General features: G+C 45.4%; 1 protein-coding gene across 1 annotated transcript; it reads left to right on the forward strand.

Moving 5' to 3' along the window:
- Window positions 1-2,618: 2,618 nt before the first annotated feature.
- On the forward strand, window positions 2,619-8,829 carry LOC129040828 (olfactory receptor 7E24-like). The gene is made up of 2 exons (XM_063668101.1): window positions 2,619-2,810; window positions 7,933-8,829. The coding sequence occupies exon 2, from the start codon at window positions 7,986-7,988 to the stop codon at window positions 8,355-8,357; it is 372 nt and encodes a 123-aa protein (XP_063524171.1). The 5' UTR covers window positions 2,619-2,810; window positions 7,933-7,985; the 3' UTR covers window positions 8,358-8,829.
- The last annotated feature ends 6,096 nt before the right edge of the window (window positions 8,830-14,925 follow it).

A 14,925-nucleotide genomic window follows, 5' to 3' on the forward strand; every position in this document is an offset into this window, starting at 1 on the left:
CCAAGTAAGAGATAGAGACGAGCGAGTCTCTGTCTCTGGTGCAAGGAGATTGGTGCAGTCTGTGAATGGCAAAAGTGGATATGTACCCAGATGTGTCTCAAGTCCAAATTCCAACTCATCATTTCCTTAAATGTGGTCTATTCTGCCAGGCTGGATAAGGGAAGTGGTTCTGCTTCCAATCTTAATATGTGACAGATGCGGCAATCTAAACCAAAGTCTTCTTGAGTTTGGTCAAACCATATGCTGCCAAGGCGTGAATGCAAATAGCAAATAACTGTAACGAGCCATCCCAACTATGCCACAACTCACACAACTCAAAGGCAAGGGAATCCCAGGCGACAAGGTCCAGGAACAGCCACTCTGGGGAGTCTGCCACCTCTGATATTGCTCCCGTGGCACACACAGTGCCCCATCTGCCTCCAGACCTGCGCTGAAGGAATGGGGGGCAGGGGCAAGCTTTGTAGGTGTGGGTGATCCAATGGCCACTTGAGGTCTCTCAAACAAGGACCCTGTAGATGATGTTCATGGGCCAAACGGAATGCACATCTGCCCCGAAATGTGTTTCTTTTCTTTTTTCTTTTTTTTTTTTTTTTTGTTGAGACAGGGTCTTGCTCTGTTGCCCAGACTGGAGTGTAGTGGTGCAGTCTTGGCTCACTGCAACCTCCACCTACTGGGTTCAAGTAATTCTTCTGCCTCAAGCCTCCCAAGTAGCTGGAATCACAGGCATGTGTCACCACGCCTGGCTTGTTTTTGGTATTTTAGTAGAGACGGGGCTGGTCTCGAACTCCGGGCCTCAAGTGATTCACCCACCTCAGCCTCCCAAAGTGCTGGGATTACAGGAATGAGCCACCGTGCCCAGCCTTGTTTCTTTCTAAATGACGCTTCCTTTTTGTCTTTACACTTCCTCTACAAAAAACACTGCCATGGCACAGGGGCTTATGCCTATAATCCCAGCATTTGGAGAGCCCAAGGCCAGTGGATCACTTGAGCCCAGGAGTTCGAGACCAGCCTGGGTTAACTTAGTGAGACCCCAGCTCTACGAAAAATTTAAAAATTAGCCAGCCATGGTGGCATGCACCTGTGGTCCCAGCTATTCGCGAGGCTGAGGTGGGAGGATCACTTGAGCCCAGGAGTTCCAGGCTACAGTGAAGTATGATCTGGCCACTGCACTCCGGCCTGGGCAACGGAGCAAAGTGCTGTCTTAGAATAAAATACTTTTTAAATAAACTAAAAGCAAAACAATGGGCCAGGTGTGGGTGGCTCTATGTGTAATCCCAGCACTTTGGGAGGCCAGGTGAGGCAGAACAGGGAATGAGGGGAACCAAGGCTTAAGGCATAAACAAAAGAACAGCAGATGCAGCCAGTTCTAGGCAAGATTAGGCAGCATAGAGGCCACGTGTGCATCCCGTCAATCAGAGGCTGATTGACGGCGGGGGCAGGAGGGCGAGGGGGGAGGGTGACAGCCTCTGATTGACGGCGGGGGCGGGGGTGGTGGTGCGCAAGTCTCCATTTCAGCCTCTGATTGGTCACAGGCCAATCCTTCAGAGGGTGTAACCAATCGGAGGCCTCTAACGGGCACCTAGGGGCGTTATCTAATTCTTCCAGCTTAATAAAAATCCTAATGTGGGCTATTGAGCCGTTTGCTCTATCCCGCTCATGCTGTGTGAATTGTACTTTCGCTTCAATAAATCTGTCTCTTCCTTACTCCGGTTTTTTCTTTTGTTTCTTTTCGTTGCTTTGATCTTTTGTTACTTTGTGCATTTTGTTCAATTCTTTGTTCAACACGCCAAGAACCTGGGCAATCCACGGTCAAGACCTTCCATCCAGTAACAGAGGCAGCACGATCCCTTGATGCCAGGAGTTCGAGACCAGCTGGGGCAACAAAGTGAGACCCTGTGTCTACCATCTGTCTGTCTATCTATCTGTCTGTCTATTTTTTTTTTTTTTTTAATTATCTGGGCATGGTGGTGCATGCCTGTGGTCTCAGCTACTCCTCAGGCTGAGGTGGGAAGACCGTCTGAGCCTGGGAGTTGAGGCTGCACTGAGCTATGATGGCACAACTGCACTCCAACCTCGGTGACAAAGCGAGATCCTGTCTCTAAATTAAATTAAAAACAATACCACCAAAACAACAGCAGGTTGGGCGGTGGTGTCTCACGCCTATAATCAGAGCACTTTGGGAGGTCGAAATGGAAGACCGTGTGAAGCCAGGAGTTCGAGAGCAGCCTGGGCAACAGAAACCTCACCTCTACAAAAAATATAACTGGCCTTGGTGGCGGGCGCCTGTAATCCTAGCTACTTGGGAGGCTGAGGCAGGGGGATTGCTTGAGTCCCAGAGGTTGAGGTTGCAGTGAGCTGAGATCCCGCCGTTACACTCCAGCCTGGATGACAAACTGAGATCCCATCCATAAAAAGCCAGTGCCCCGCTGAGTTTTTCCTGAAACGAGAAACCCTCGCCTGTAGCCAGGAGAAAAGTCCGCGAGCCAGCAAAAAACAAACTCGGCCAGGAAACAGATAACAAGGCCACCCTGGCGTGCCAGAAGACGACGCTGCGAGGCGGGTTCTTCTTCCTGGTCAGCGGTGATCGCTTCCGGGGTGGTGGCGAGGGAGGCGGAAGTGTGATGTTGTAGCAAGTGACTGCTGTCTGTGGGCGGCTGTGGGAGGCTCCCGAGGTGGGGGGCTGGGCCAGGATGGCTGCAGCGGCAGCCAGGGCAGGGAGCGGGCCCTGGGCGGCCCAGAAGAAGCAGTTCCCGCCGGCGCTGCTGAGTTTCTTCATCTACAACCCGCGCTTCTGGCCGCGGGAAGGAGAGGTATGCGGAGGGGGCGGCGTCGGTGCTCCCCGGGGAGGTGGCCCTGTGGTTCTGCCCACCTCGAGCGGCACTGACCTAGCCTGCGTTGTGCCAGTTGCGAGCCCGGGCGGGGGGCTGCGGCGGGATCTTGACAGCAGGCGGGGACCGCTTGAGGTCCTGGGTCCACGCTTGTCTGTGGAATAAAGCCCCGTCAGGTCTGGTATCACTCCACACCCCAGGTTGAGGCTGTTTGCGCTTTGCTTTGCGTCAGTTCTGGGAAACTAAAATTGAACTTGGCTTTGTTAAGTGGGTAGTCCCCAACTAGAAGCGTGGAAGCAGAGTGGCAGACGCTAGCCTTCAAATGATACAAGCCTGGAGGACCCTGTAAAAGTTTTCACCGAAATGAGGAAATTAATTCCGGGGCGTGTGTGTGTGTGTGTGGGGGTGTGGGGGTGTGGGGGTGGGTGGTTTTTCTGAGGTGGGGACGGCGACTTTCTCAAAGGATGTCCGGAGCTGTGTTTCATTACCAGCAAGTCAGAGTTCTTTTAAAGACTGTCCAGGCTGGGCGCCCTGACTCGCGCCTGTAATCCCAGCACTTTAGGAGGCGGAGATGGGAGGAGTACTTGGGGCCAGGTGTTCCAGACCAGCCTGGGCAACATAGCAAGACCCCCAGCTCTACCAAAAAAAATAATAATAATCGGAAAATGAGCCAGGCATGGTGGCACGCACCTGTATTTCCATCTACTCAGGAGGCTGAGGACAGAGGATCGCTTGAGCCCAAGTGATGGAGGCTGCAGGTGAGCTGTAATTGGGCCACTGCACTACAGCCTGAGTGACAGAGACCCCATCTCCAGAAAATGAAAAAGAAAAAAAAAAAAAACTCGTCAGTTGAAATGCCTGGGAACTGGCTGGATTTAATTTTCAGGGAGCTATGTGTCTGCAGATGTGCACACCTTTATTTCTTACAAGCATTGGTGTATTACAAATTAGCACTAGGAAAGAAATCTGGAGACTTGAGTTTTCATAAAAATTACCTGGTGCTACTTCAGATGTGACTTATTGACTATCGAAATTGCCTTTCTGACTGGTGGGCAGTATTTGCACAATGATGAGATAATTCCTGTTCTTCTTCTTTTAAATAGAGACAAGGTCTCACGGTGTTGCCCAGGCTGGTCTTGAACTCCTGAGCTCAGGTGATCCTCTCTTCTCGGCCTCTCAAAGTGCCAGAATTACAATTCCTGTTTTTCTAAAACCGGTTTTTCTTTTGTTTTGTCATTAGCATGTGCGCCACAAGAGGTCGACACTGAACTTAGCGTTTTCAGTAGCTAAGATGAAATGTTTCTCTTCATGATGTGCTTCTCTTTCCTCAGTTTCAGGAGGAAAATAAGATTTGATTTTATCATCCAAATGAGGTAGAAGAGAAGAGGCCGGGCGCGGGGGCTCAAGCCTGTAATCCCAGCACTTTGGGAGGCTGAGGCGGACGGATCACGAGATCAGGAGATGTAGACCACCCTGGCTAACAAAATGAAACTATGTCTCTACTAAAAATACAAAGAAATTAGCCAGGCGTGGTGGCGGGCGTCTTTAGTCCCAGCTACTCGGGAGGCTGAGGCAGGAGAATGGTGTGAACCCGGGAGGCGGAGGTTGCAGTGAGCGGAGATTGCACCACTGCACTCCAGCCTGGGCGACAGAGTGAGACTCCGTCTCCAAAAAAAAAAAAAAAGAAAAAAAAAACAGAAAAAGAATGAGAAGAGAGAAGATTAGAAATGTCGGATTGTGTGAAGCCATTCTACAGTTTACAAGGTAATACCTCTAAGCGTGCCTTTTAGAGTTCAGTGAATTCTTAAAACTGCTGCTGGAGAATTGTCCCAAAGATAATTTTTTCACCTTTGTAAGACCTTTAGCCCATCAAAACCTGCAAAATCTTTACATACACAGAAGAACAGACAGTTCTTTAATGAACCAGAAGGAAATTTCTGGATGGTCATGATATTTACATACACAGTGTATCTTTCTGAAATTGTATGGTGAAGTTACGGGTGATCTTTGCTATTCAGAATTTAGGAAAGTTCTCTGGCTGTTGCATCCAAATAAAATTACAATAAAATTGGTTGCAATTTTAAAATCAAGTTCTTCCTATTTGCTTTATTCGTTCTTGGGGCTGCTTTAAGAAGCTGTGTTTCTGGTGCTGTCGCATGTTCAAAATTTTTAAACTAAGGCAAAATAAAAAACATGGTCTAATGAATTCATTGTATAAATTGAGTATATCAAACTTTGTGGGTTGTTCGGAATCCTGTAATTGAAAAACAGTAAAGATGGAAACAAGTTATTGAATATCAAGAGGAGGAGTTGTTGGTAATGTGTCATTGTTTGTTTGTTTATTTTTTTTAAATGTATTGATTAGTATGTTGAATGCCTTACTTGGTCGGATTTAAACTAGGTGGCTTTTGCGGAAGTTTCTCGGGGTATATAGCAAAGGTTTATGTTTATCATTTACACTAGCACAATCTTTTAAAAATATATATGCACCCTATCTCACTAATAGCTTCTATTCTTCATCTATATTGAAAGCCCTCCTCTACTAAGGCTTACTGATTCACAAATTAGAATGTAAACACTTCTGGCTGGGAACAGTGATTCACACCTGTAATCCTAGTACTTTGGGAGGCCGAGGTGAGGTGGGCCGATCACTTGAGGTCAGGGGTTCAAGACCAGCCTGGCCAATATGGCGGAACCCTGTCTGTACTAAAACTACAACAACTGGCCAGGGATGGTGGCACACACCTGTCATCCCGGCTACTCGGGAGGCTGAGGCAGGGGAATCTCTTGAAGCAGGGAAGCAAACGTTGCAGTGAGCCAAGATTCCACCACTGCACTCCAACCTGGACAACAGAGCAAGACTCCCATCTCAAAGAAAAAAAAAGAACAGAAACACTTTTTTTCAGCACACGACTATGGTGGGACCAAGTTTATAAACATTATACTGTTTGGCCAAGAGTCAGTGTACCTTTGCCGTCTATCCAGTGGACATTGATTTTCCCTTGAATTCAGATGTGTGCTGTGTTTTCGTGTTTGCAGGACAAGGTTTATAGTTCGCTGCCGCAGCAGTGCTACAGCATGTACAAGGTAAGCACGGCATTCTTTTTGAACTGAGAGTCCAGCCACTTACCCCTATTTCTAGGCTCCACGGGTGTTTAAAGAGAAATCCGTAAATGACTGCAAAGTGACTCTATCTTAGAGAAGAAAATAATGAGACCTTTGAAACAGGTAGTGAGGTTTATGCCTACATTTATTCAGTAAGTATTGAACTCCCTTCTCTTTTCTCAGCCTTATAGTAGGAATGTGTCCCCAATGATGAAAAAGTGTGTCTATGCGCTCAAGGAACGTACAGAATGCAGATAATTTTATGATGTAAAAAGTTCAGTGAGGCAGGGCACAGTGGATCACACCTGTAATTTCAGCATTCTGGGAGGCTAAGGCGGGAGGACTGCTTGAGCCCAGGAGTTCAGGACCAGTCTGGGCAATATAGCAAGATGTCATCTCTACAAAAAAATTTTATAAAAGTTAGCCAGGTATCATGATGCATGCCTCTACTGCCAGCTACCTGGGAGGCTGAGGTGGGAGGATCACTTTAGCCTCAGAGGTGGAGGTTGCAGTGAACTTTGATTGTGCCACTGCCCTCTACCCTGGGCAACAGAGTGAGATTCCATCTTAAAAAAAAAAAAAAAAAGATGGTGATTCCATTCATTCAGTGAAAACTGAAAAATGACAAAAATGTGGATGATATTCTGAATGTAAATTGAAATTCAGGGTAAGTTGAAATTTTTGAAAGATGCCTAGAGCAATTAGGTGGTTTCATAAATAAAACAGCATCACATAACAGTATTTTTTGTAACATATTTTTAACTTAAGTTTTGTCATGTAAATATTCTCTGTATTGAAAAGAACTGGGAGATTTAATAAGCTGAATTAATAATTCCCCAGAGCCTATATCTTGCCTGGCATAGAGGAGAGAGCAAAAGTAAAAAATCTATGTTAATTATTGAATTGACGCTTCCTTGGTTCACAAAAATTGGCTGTCATAAGTGTGACTTTGACTTACTTGATCCCTCTTGTTTTTTGTTTTTTGAGACGGAGTTTTGCTCTTGTTGCCCAGGCTGCAGTGCAGTGGTGTGATCTCGGCTCACCGTAGCCTCTGCCTCCCAGGTTCAAGCCATTCTCCCGTCTCAGCCTCCTGAGTAGCTGGGACTACAGGTGCGTGCCACCCTACCAGGTGAAGTTTTTGAATTTTTAGTAGAGGCAGGGTCTCACCATGTTGGCCAGGATGGTCTTGATCTCCTGACCTCCATGATCCGCCCTCCTCGGCCTCCCAAAGTGCTGGGATTACAGGTGTGAGCCACCGCGTCCGGCCAAACTTTCTGATGAAAACTCTTAAGTCCTCCTAAGCTGAGGACAGGAGTTATAGCTTACATGAATTTTAAAGCCAGACCCACCGATTTGAGGAAGCAATTACTCTCTTGAAGGAGAAAAGTCAGAAAACATAACGATGAAATCACTAGGACCTAACTGGCATGTGGAATGATTTTCTGCTTATGAACTATCCACTTTAATTTCATTTCCAGATGGCATGGTCTCAGCTGTTATACAGTGTTTATAAATGTTCTAAATCAAGGGAATTTGTATCAACCTTCTAGACTAAAATATTTGAGTTCTTAATTTGCTTTAATTAGGATAACCTTTTTCTTCAAGTGAAGAGAATCGTATTTTTACGTAGTTTTTTTCAGAAAAGATAGGCTGTATTTTCTAGCAGTTACAAATTTGTTATGTATGATGATCTCGTTCTTGGAACATTCTTGAATCTAACGTCTCTAAGGTGTGTACAGGAAGAAATGAATAACACAGAAATCAAAGATGAAAGCATTAGAAGACAATTGAGTCTGTCAGAACTGCAAAATATTGCTGAGTGTGGATTGCTCAGAAATCTGAGAACATGACTTGTGAATTGCTTCTATTCAAAATGCAGACACAATGCCGGGGTTTGTTTATTTGTTTCCGATTTTTCAACACTCTTTTCTAGGCAAAAGGTGTCCAAACTATGCAGACCCACAGAATCTAACAGATGTCTCTCTATTCCTCCTCCTAGAACTCTCAGGGGATCCAGAACTGCAGCCGGTCCTCGCTGGCCTTTTCCTGCCCATGTGCCTGGTCACGGTGCTGGGGAACCTGCTCATCATCCTGGCCATCAGCGCTGACTCCCACCTCCACACCCCCATGTACTTCTTTCTCTCCAACCTGTCCTTGCCTGAAATCGGTTTCACCTCCACCACGGTCCCCAAGATGATTGTGGACATCCAATCTCACAGCAGAGTCATCTCCTCTGCAGGCTTGCCTGACTCAGATGTCTCTTTGCCATTTTTGGAGGCACGGAAGAGAGACATGCTCCTGAGTGTGATGGCCTATGACCGGTTTGTAGCCATCTGTCACCCTCTATATCGTTCAGTCATCATGAGCCCGTGTTTCTGTGGCTTCCTAGTTTTGTTGTCTTTTTTTTTCTTCTCAGTCTTTTAGACTCCCAGCTGCACCACTTGATTGCCTTGCTAATGACCTGCTTCAAGGATGTGGAAATTCCGAATTTCTTCTGTGATCCTTCTCAACTCCCCCATCTTGCATGTTGTGACGCCTTCACCAATAACATCATCATGTATTTCCCTGCCGCCATGTTTGCTTTTCTTCCCATCTCGGGGACCATTTTCTCTTACTCTAAAATTGTTTCCTCAATTCTGAGGGTTTCGTCGTCAGGTGGGAAAGTATAAAGCCCTCTCCACCTGTGGGTCTCACCTGTCAGCTGTTTGCTGAGTTTATGGAACAGGCGTTGGGGGGTACCTCAGTTCAGATGTGTCATCTTCCCCCAGAAAGGGTGCAGTGGCCTCAGTGATGTGCACGGTGGTCACCGCCATGCTGAACCCTTTCATCTACAGCCTGAGAAACGGATATTAAAGGTGTCCTGCGGCGGCCGTACGGCAGCAGAGTCTAATCTCAATATCTTATCTGTTCTATTCCTTTGTAGTGTGGGTTAAAAAAGGCAGCAAGTTCAAATAAGAATGATATCCCAGGGTGAACACCCACTGTGATATTAGGAGTAATACCTCCCTAGGATACAAAAAATACTGTCACGGGATATACACACATGGGGTACACCCACTGTGATCTTAGAAGGAATATCTCCCTATAATATGAAAAATATCACAGGGTGTGCACGCTGTGTAATTTTTTTTTTTTTTCCTTTATTGTAATTATTATTATTATTATTATTATTATACTTTAGGTTTTATGGTACATGTGCCCAATGTGCAGTAAGTTACATATGTATACATGTGCCATGCTGGTGCACTGCACCCACCAACTCGTCATCTAGCATTAGGTATATCTCCCAATGTTATCCCTCCCCCCTCCCACTGTGTAATCTTACGAGTAATCTTTACCCTGGATATTACGACTAATATCAAGGGTGTACACACATGGTGTACGCGCACTGTGATATCAGGAGTTGTATCTCCCTAGGGTGTTATGAATCATATCACAGGGTATATACTACGTGTGTACATCCACTGTGATATTTGAAGTCATATCTCTCTATGAGATTACAAATAATATCAAAGTGTATGCACCCCTGTGACCTATTAGGAGTAACATCCTTCCAGGCTATTACAGATAATGTCACAAGGTGAACACCTCGTGTGACATTTTGTACACCTTCTGTGACATTAAAAGAAACATCCTCCTAGGATATTACAAGTAATGGCACAGTGTACACACATGGTGTACACTGCCTGTGCCATCAGGAGTAACATTCCCCTAGCATATTACGAATAATATCACAGCAGCTGTACACACATGGTGAACATCCCATGTGACATTAGGCGGGACATGCCCCTAGGATATTAGGAATAGTATCAAAGTCGTTGAACATGCATGATCTACACCCCCGGTGACATTAAAAGTAACATCCCCCTAGGATATTATGAAGAATATCACAGGGAGTACACCCCGTGTGACAGGAGTAACATCCCCCGAGGATAGAACGAATAATATCAGAGGGTGTAGATGCATTGTGACCTTAGTAGTAACATCTCTTTAGGATATTGTAAATCATATCACAGGGTGTACACGCATTGTGACATAGGTAGTAACATCCCGCTAGTATATGATGAGTAATATCACAAGGTGTACACCCCCTGTGACAACAGTAGTGACATTCCCCTAGAATATGACGAATAATATCACAGGAGGTGCAGCCCCTGTGATTTACGAGTAACATTTCTATAGAATATTACAGGTCGTATCACTGTGTGACTCTGTACACCCCGTGTGACATCAGGAGTAACAGCCCACAAAACTATTACGAATAATATCACAGGGTGAACACCCCCTGTGAGAAGAGGAATAATGTAGTTTTAGGACATTATGAATGATATGACAAGGTGTATACACCCTGTGATGTTAGGAGCAATATCCGTCTAGGATATTAGGAATGATATCACAGGGGACACACCTCCTGTGACATTAGGATATTACGAATAATATCCCGAGGTGTACACGCATTGTGAGAGTACTAACATCCCTGTGGTATACTATGAATAATATCACAGGGTGTACATCCCTGTGACATTAGGAGTAATGTCCCCTTGAATAGGAGCAATAATATCAAAGAGGATACACACCCCTGTGACATTAGGAGTAACGTCCCCTTGAATAGGAGGAATAATATCACAGAGGGTACACACCCTGTGACTTTAGGAGTATCACTGCTCTGGAATATGAGGAATACTGTCCCAAGGTATTAACCCCCTGGGACCTGAAGAGTAACATCCCACTGGAAGATTAGGAATCATATCAGAGTGTGTACACCAACTGTGATATTAGGAGTCCTATTTATTTTTAGGATATTGGGAATAATATCCCAGTAGGCATACACAAATAGTATGTACGTGTACGGTGATATTAAAAGATATCTCCCTAGGGTACTGCGAATAACATCACAGTGGGTGTACACCCAGTGTGATATTTGAAGTCATATCTCCCTAAGATACGATCAAAAATATCAAAGGGTGAACCCTATCTGTGACATGAAAAGTAACATCTCTGTGGATATTCCGAATAATATCACAGGGTGTACACAGCCTGTGACGTTAGGAGTAGCATCCCCATAAGATATTCCGAGTAATATCACAGGGTGTACAACCCATGTGACATTAACATCTTCTTAGGATATTACGAACAACCTTAGGATATTACAAACGCCCCCTGTGACTTTAAAAGTAACATCCCCCTAGAATATTAGGACTAATATCAAGGGCGTACACCCCGTGTGACATTAGGAGTAACATCTCCCTAGGCTAGTAGGAAGAATATCACTGGGTGTACACCCTCTGTCTTGTTAGGAGTAACATCCTTCTAGGATATTATGAAGAATATCACAAGGTGTACACACACTGTGATATTCGGAGAGAGATCTCCCTGTGATGTAAGGTACATCACAGAATGTACACGCAGGGTGTACCCCCACTGCGACATTAAAAGCAGTATCTCCCTATGAGAGTATGAGAAATATCAAAGGGAGAACACTCTCTGTGATATTAGATGTAATGTTTACCATGGATATTACAAATAATATCACAGAGTGTACCCACGTGAGGTACACCCACTGTGGTATTATTTGTACTGTCTTAGATATAACTCTACTATAACACAAAAAGCTATAACTGTAATATCTCTGAGATACTACAAATAATATCACAGCGAGTCTACACATAGTGTACACCCACTGAGATTTACAGTGATATCTCCCTATAGGACTACAAATATTATCGAAGTTTGTGCACCCCCTGTGACCTTAGGAGTAACATCCTTCTGGATATCGGGAATAATAAGGCATACACAACCTGTGACATTTTGTACACTCTTTGTGACATTCAAAGTCACAGCCCCCTAGTATATTAGGAATAATATCCAAGGCAGTTGACGCACACGGTGTACACCCCATGTGACATTAGAAGTAACATCCCCCGAGGATATAATGAAGAATATCAGAGAGTCTAACTGCACGGGGACATGAGGAGTAACATCTCCTAAGGACAATACGAGTAATATCAAAGGGTGTACACTCATTGTGAAATTAGTAGTGAATTCCCGCAAGGATATTACGAATTTTATGACAGGGTCTACATGCCCTGTGACATTAGTAGTCTCGTTTTCCTAGAATATTACGAAGAATATAAAAGGGTGCACAGGACCTGTGACTTACGAGTAATATTTCTAGAGAATATTAAACGTAACACCACTGTGGGTACACCCTGTGTGACATTAGCAATAACATCCCACAAAACTATAACGAAAAATTTGACAAGGTGTACACCCTCTGTGACATTAAAATCAACACTTCCCTGGAATATGACGATATTATCACAGAGTGTACATTCCCTGTGATATGAGGAGTGACATCTTCTAAGGATAATACGAGGAAATTGACAAGGTGGAGAAACGGTGTGACACAAGGAGTGAGATCCCACTAGCATATTACGAATCATATCAAAGGGAACATACCTCATGTGACAATAAAAGTAACTTCTCATTAGGAGACTAACAAAAACAACCCAAGGTGTACACACATTTTGACATCCTTCTTTAGGCCCGCTAGGATATTGGGAATAAAACAAGAGTGTACAGAGTCCTGTGACATCAGGATTAACATTCCTCTACAATATTAGGAACATCGCAAGGTGTATACCAACAGTGACTTTAATAGTGGCATCTTCCACAATACGGAAAATAATGTGCCAGGGGGTCAAACAAGAGTGGCAGAAGAGAACACCGTTTAAGAGTAATGGATTAATACACGCCGGCGATGAGAGGAGTAATATCAACGATCTCCCCCCCCGGATACTACGATTCACATCGTAGGGGGGCGAGGGAACACCCTGCGAAGCGTGGAGCAATAACACCCCGATTGGGGAGTGGGAGCCAGCCCCCTAGTCCCCCCCTGGCTCCCAGGAGCCCCCTCGCAGGGGGGTGAGGCACCCCCCGCGAGGCGGGGAGTGGGAGCCAGCCCCCTAGTCCCCCCCTGGCTCCCAGGAGCCCCCTCGCAGGGGGGTGAGGCACCCCCCGCGAGGCGGGGAGTGGGAGCCAGCCCCCTAGTCCCCCCCTGGCTCCCAGGAGCCCCCTCGCAGGGGGGTGAGGCACCCCCCGCGAGGCGGGGAGTGGGAGCCAGCCCCCTAGTCCCCCCCTGGCTCCCAGGAGCCCCCTCGCAGGGGGGTGAGGCACCCCCCGCGAGGCGGGGAGTGGGAGCCAGCCCCCTAGTCCCCCCCTGGCTCCCAGGAGCCCCCTCGCAGGGGGGTGAGGCACCCCCCGCGAGGCGGGGAGTGGGAGCCAGCCCCCTAGTCCCCCCCTGGCTCCCAGGAGCCGCGGTGGACTCACTGCCTCTTTAGCATATTGTGCGTCATATTATCTCCCCTCTGGAAATTATGAACTATTTCACAGATGGGTGTACACCCGTCTTTATTGGGAGGAATATCATCCTCTTGCTCTCTGAATATTAGGAACGGTATCATAGGGGTGTTTCTACTCCCTGCGGTATTGGGTGTCATATCCTCCTCTCCCGCGTTGCAGTTAGAAACAATATTAGTGGGGCGTGTCCACCTTCTGTGATATTTAAAGTAATATCATCCTCTTCCCTCCAGTATCATGGGTACAATATCCCTGGGGGGTGTACACTTTCTGTGATATATGTAGTCATATCACCCCCTCCGCCCTGGATTATCATGAAGGACCATCTTGCACGGGGGTGTACACTTCCTGTGATATTGGGAATAATATCCACTTCCCTGTCTCTGAATATTAGGAAAAATATCACAGGGTGGGTGTACACCTCCTGCTCTGTTATGGGGAGTAATATCTGTCTATTATCGGGAGAAATATCATCCCCTCCCTTTCAGGATATTAATAACCATATCACAGGGTGGGTGAACACAGCCTGCGGTGCTGGAATTATTATCATCCTCTGCCCCTCGGGTTACTAGGAACAATATCACAGAAGAGGTGTACAGTCCCTGCGATATTGGGAGTAATATCATACGCTTCTCCCGTGAATATTAGGAGCAATATCACCGGGTGGCTGTACATTCATTGCTGTGTTGGCAGTCACGTCATACTCCACCCGCTGGATATTAGGATCAGTGTCCCAGGGTGATTGTACACCTACTGTGATATTAAAACTAATGTCATGCTCTCCATGCCTGGATATTAGGAACAATATCACAGGTAGGTGTCCACCCCCTGCGGTATTAGGAGTCATCATATTATGAATTATTAAACATCAGCCCCATTAATAATTATCAATGGTAATATTAATTAATAGTAGAACTTTATTAATCATTAATGATTATTTTAAAGATAGGATTCTGCATGATTAAAATTAATTCTTACTATTAATGTCATTTTTAATAATCTTAGTTATTAATGTTATTAATCATTGTCTTATTACCAACATCACTTACGATGGATTTAAGTAACATTAATGACGGATATCATTATTTTATTATTAATATTGATATTGCTATTAATTATTAATAGTAATCATTAATATTTTTAATCCGCATGAAGTTTTACTGTCTCCACTGTAGTTATTAATATCGATGATTACTATTAATTGCTATTATATTTATTATTTATTAATATTAATAATTAATAAAACTGTTCCCGATATCCGTGGGGGAGAGGATATGACTCCCATTATCGCAGAAAGTGTACACCCCTCTAGGATGTGACTCCTAATAGTCAGGGGGTAGAGGATGACATGATGGAAAATATCGCACTGGGTGGACATCCCTCCTGTGATCCTGTTGCTGATCTCCAGGCGGGGAGTGGACGGTATGAATCCCACGAATCCAGAAGGTGTAGACCTCCCCGGTGATATTGTCCCTAATATCCAAAGGGAGGAACATTATCGTCTCTTCCCCTGGATATTAGGGAGGGTATGAGAGGGGGAGGGTGTACATTCCCTGCGATATTCAATGTAATCTTATCCTCTCCCTCCCAGGGTATTAAGAACAATATGACAGGAGGGGTGTACACCCCCTGC

Source organism: Pongo pygmaeus, chromosome 6 (assembly GCF_028885625.2).
Source record: "Pongo pygmaeus isolate AG05252 chromosome 6, NHGRI_mPonPyg2-v2.0_pri, whole genome shotgun sequence".
In the NCBI taxonomy this organism is placed as follows: Eukaryota; Metazoa; Chordata; class Mammalia; order Primates; family Hominidae; genus Pongo; species Pongo pygmaeus.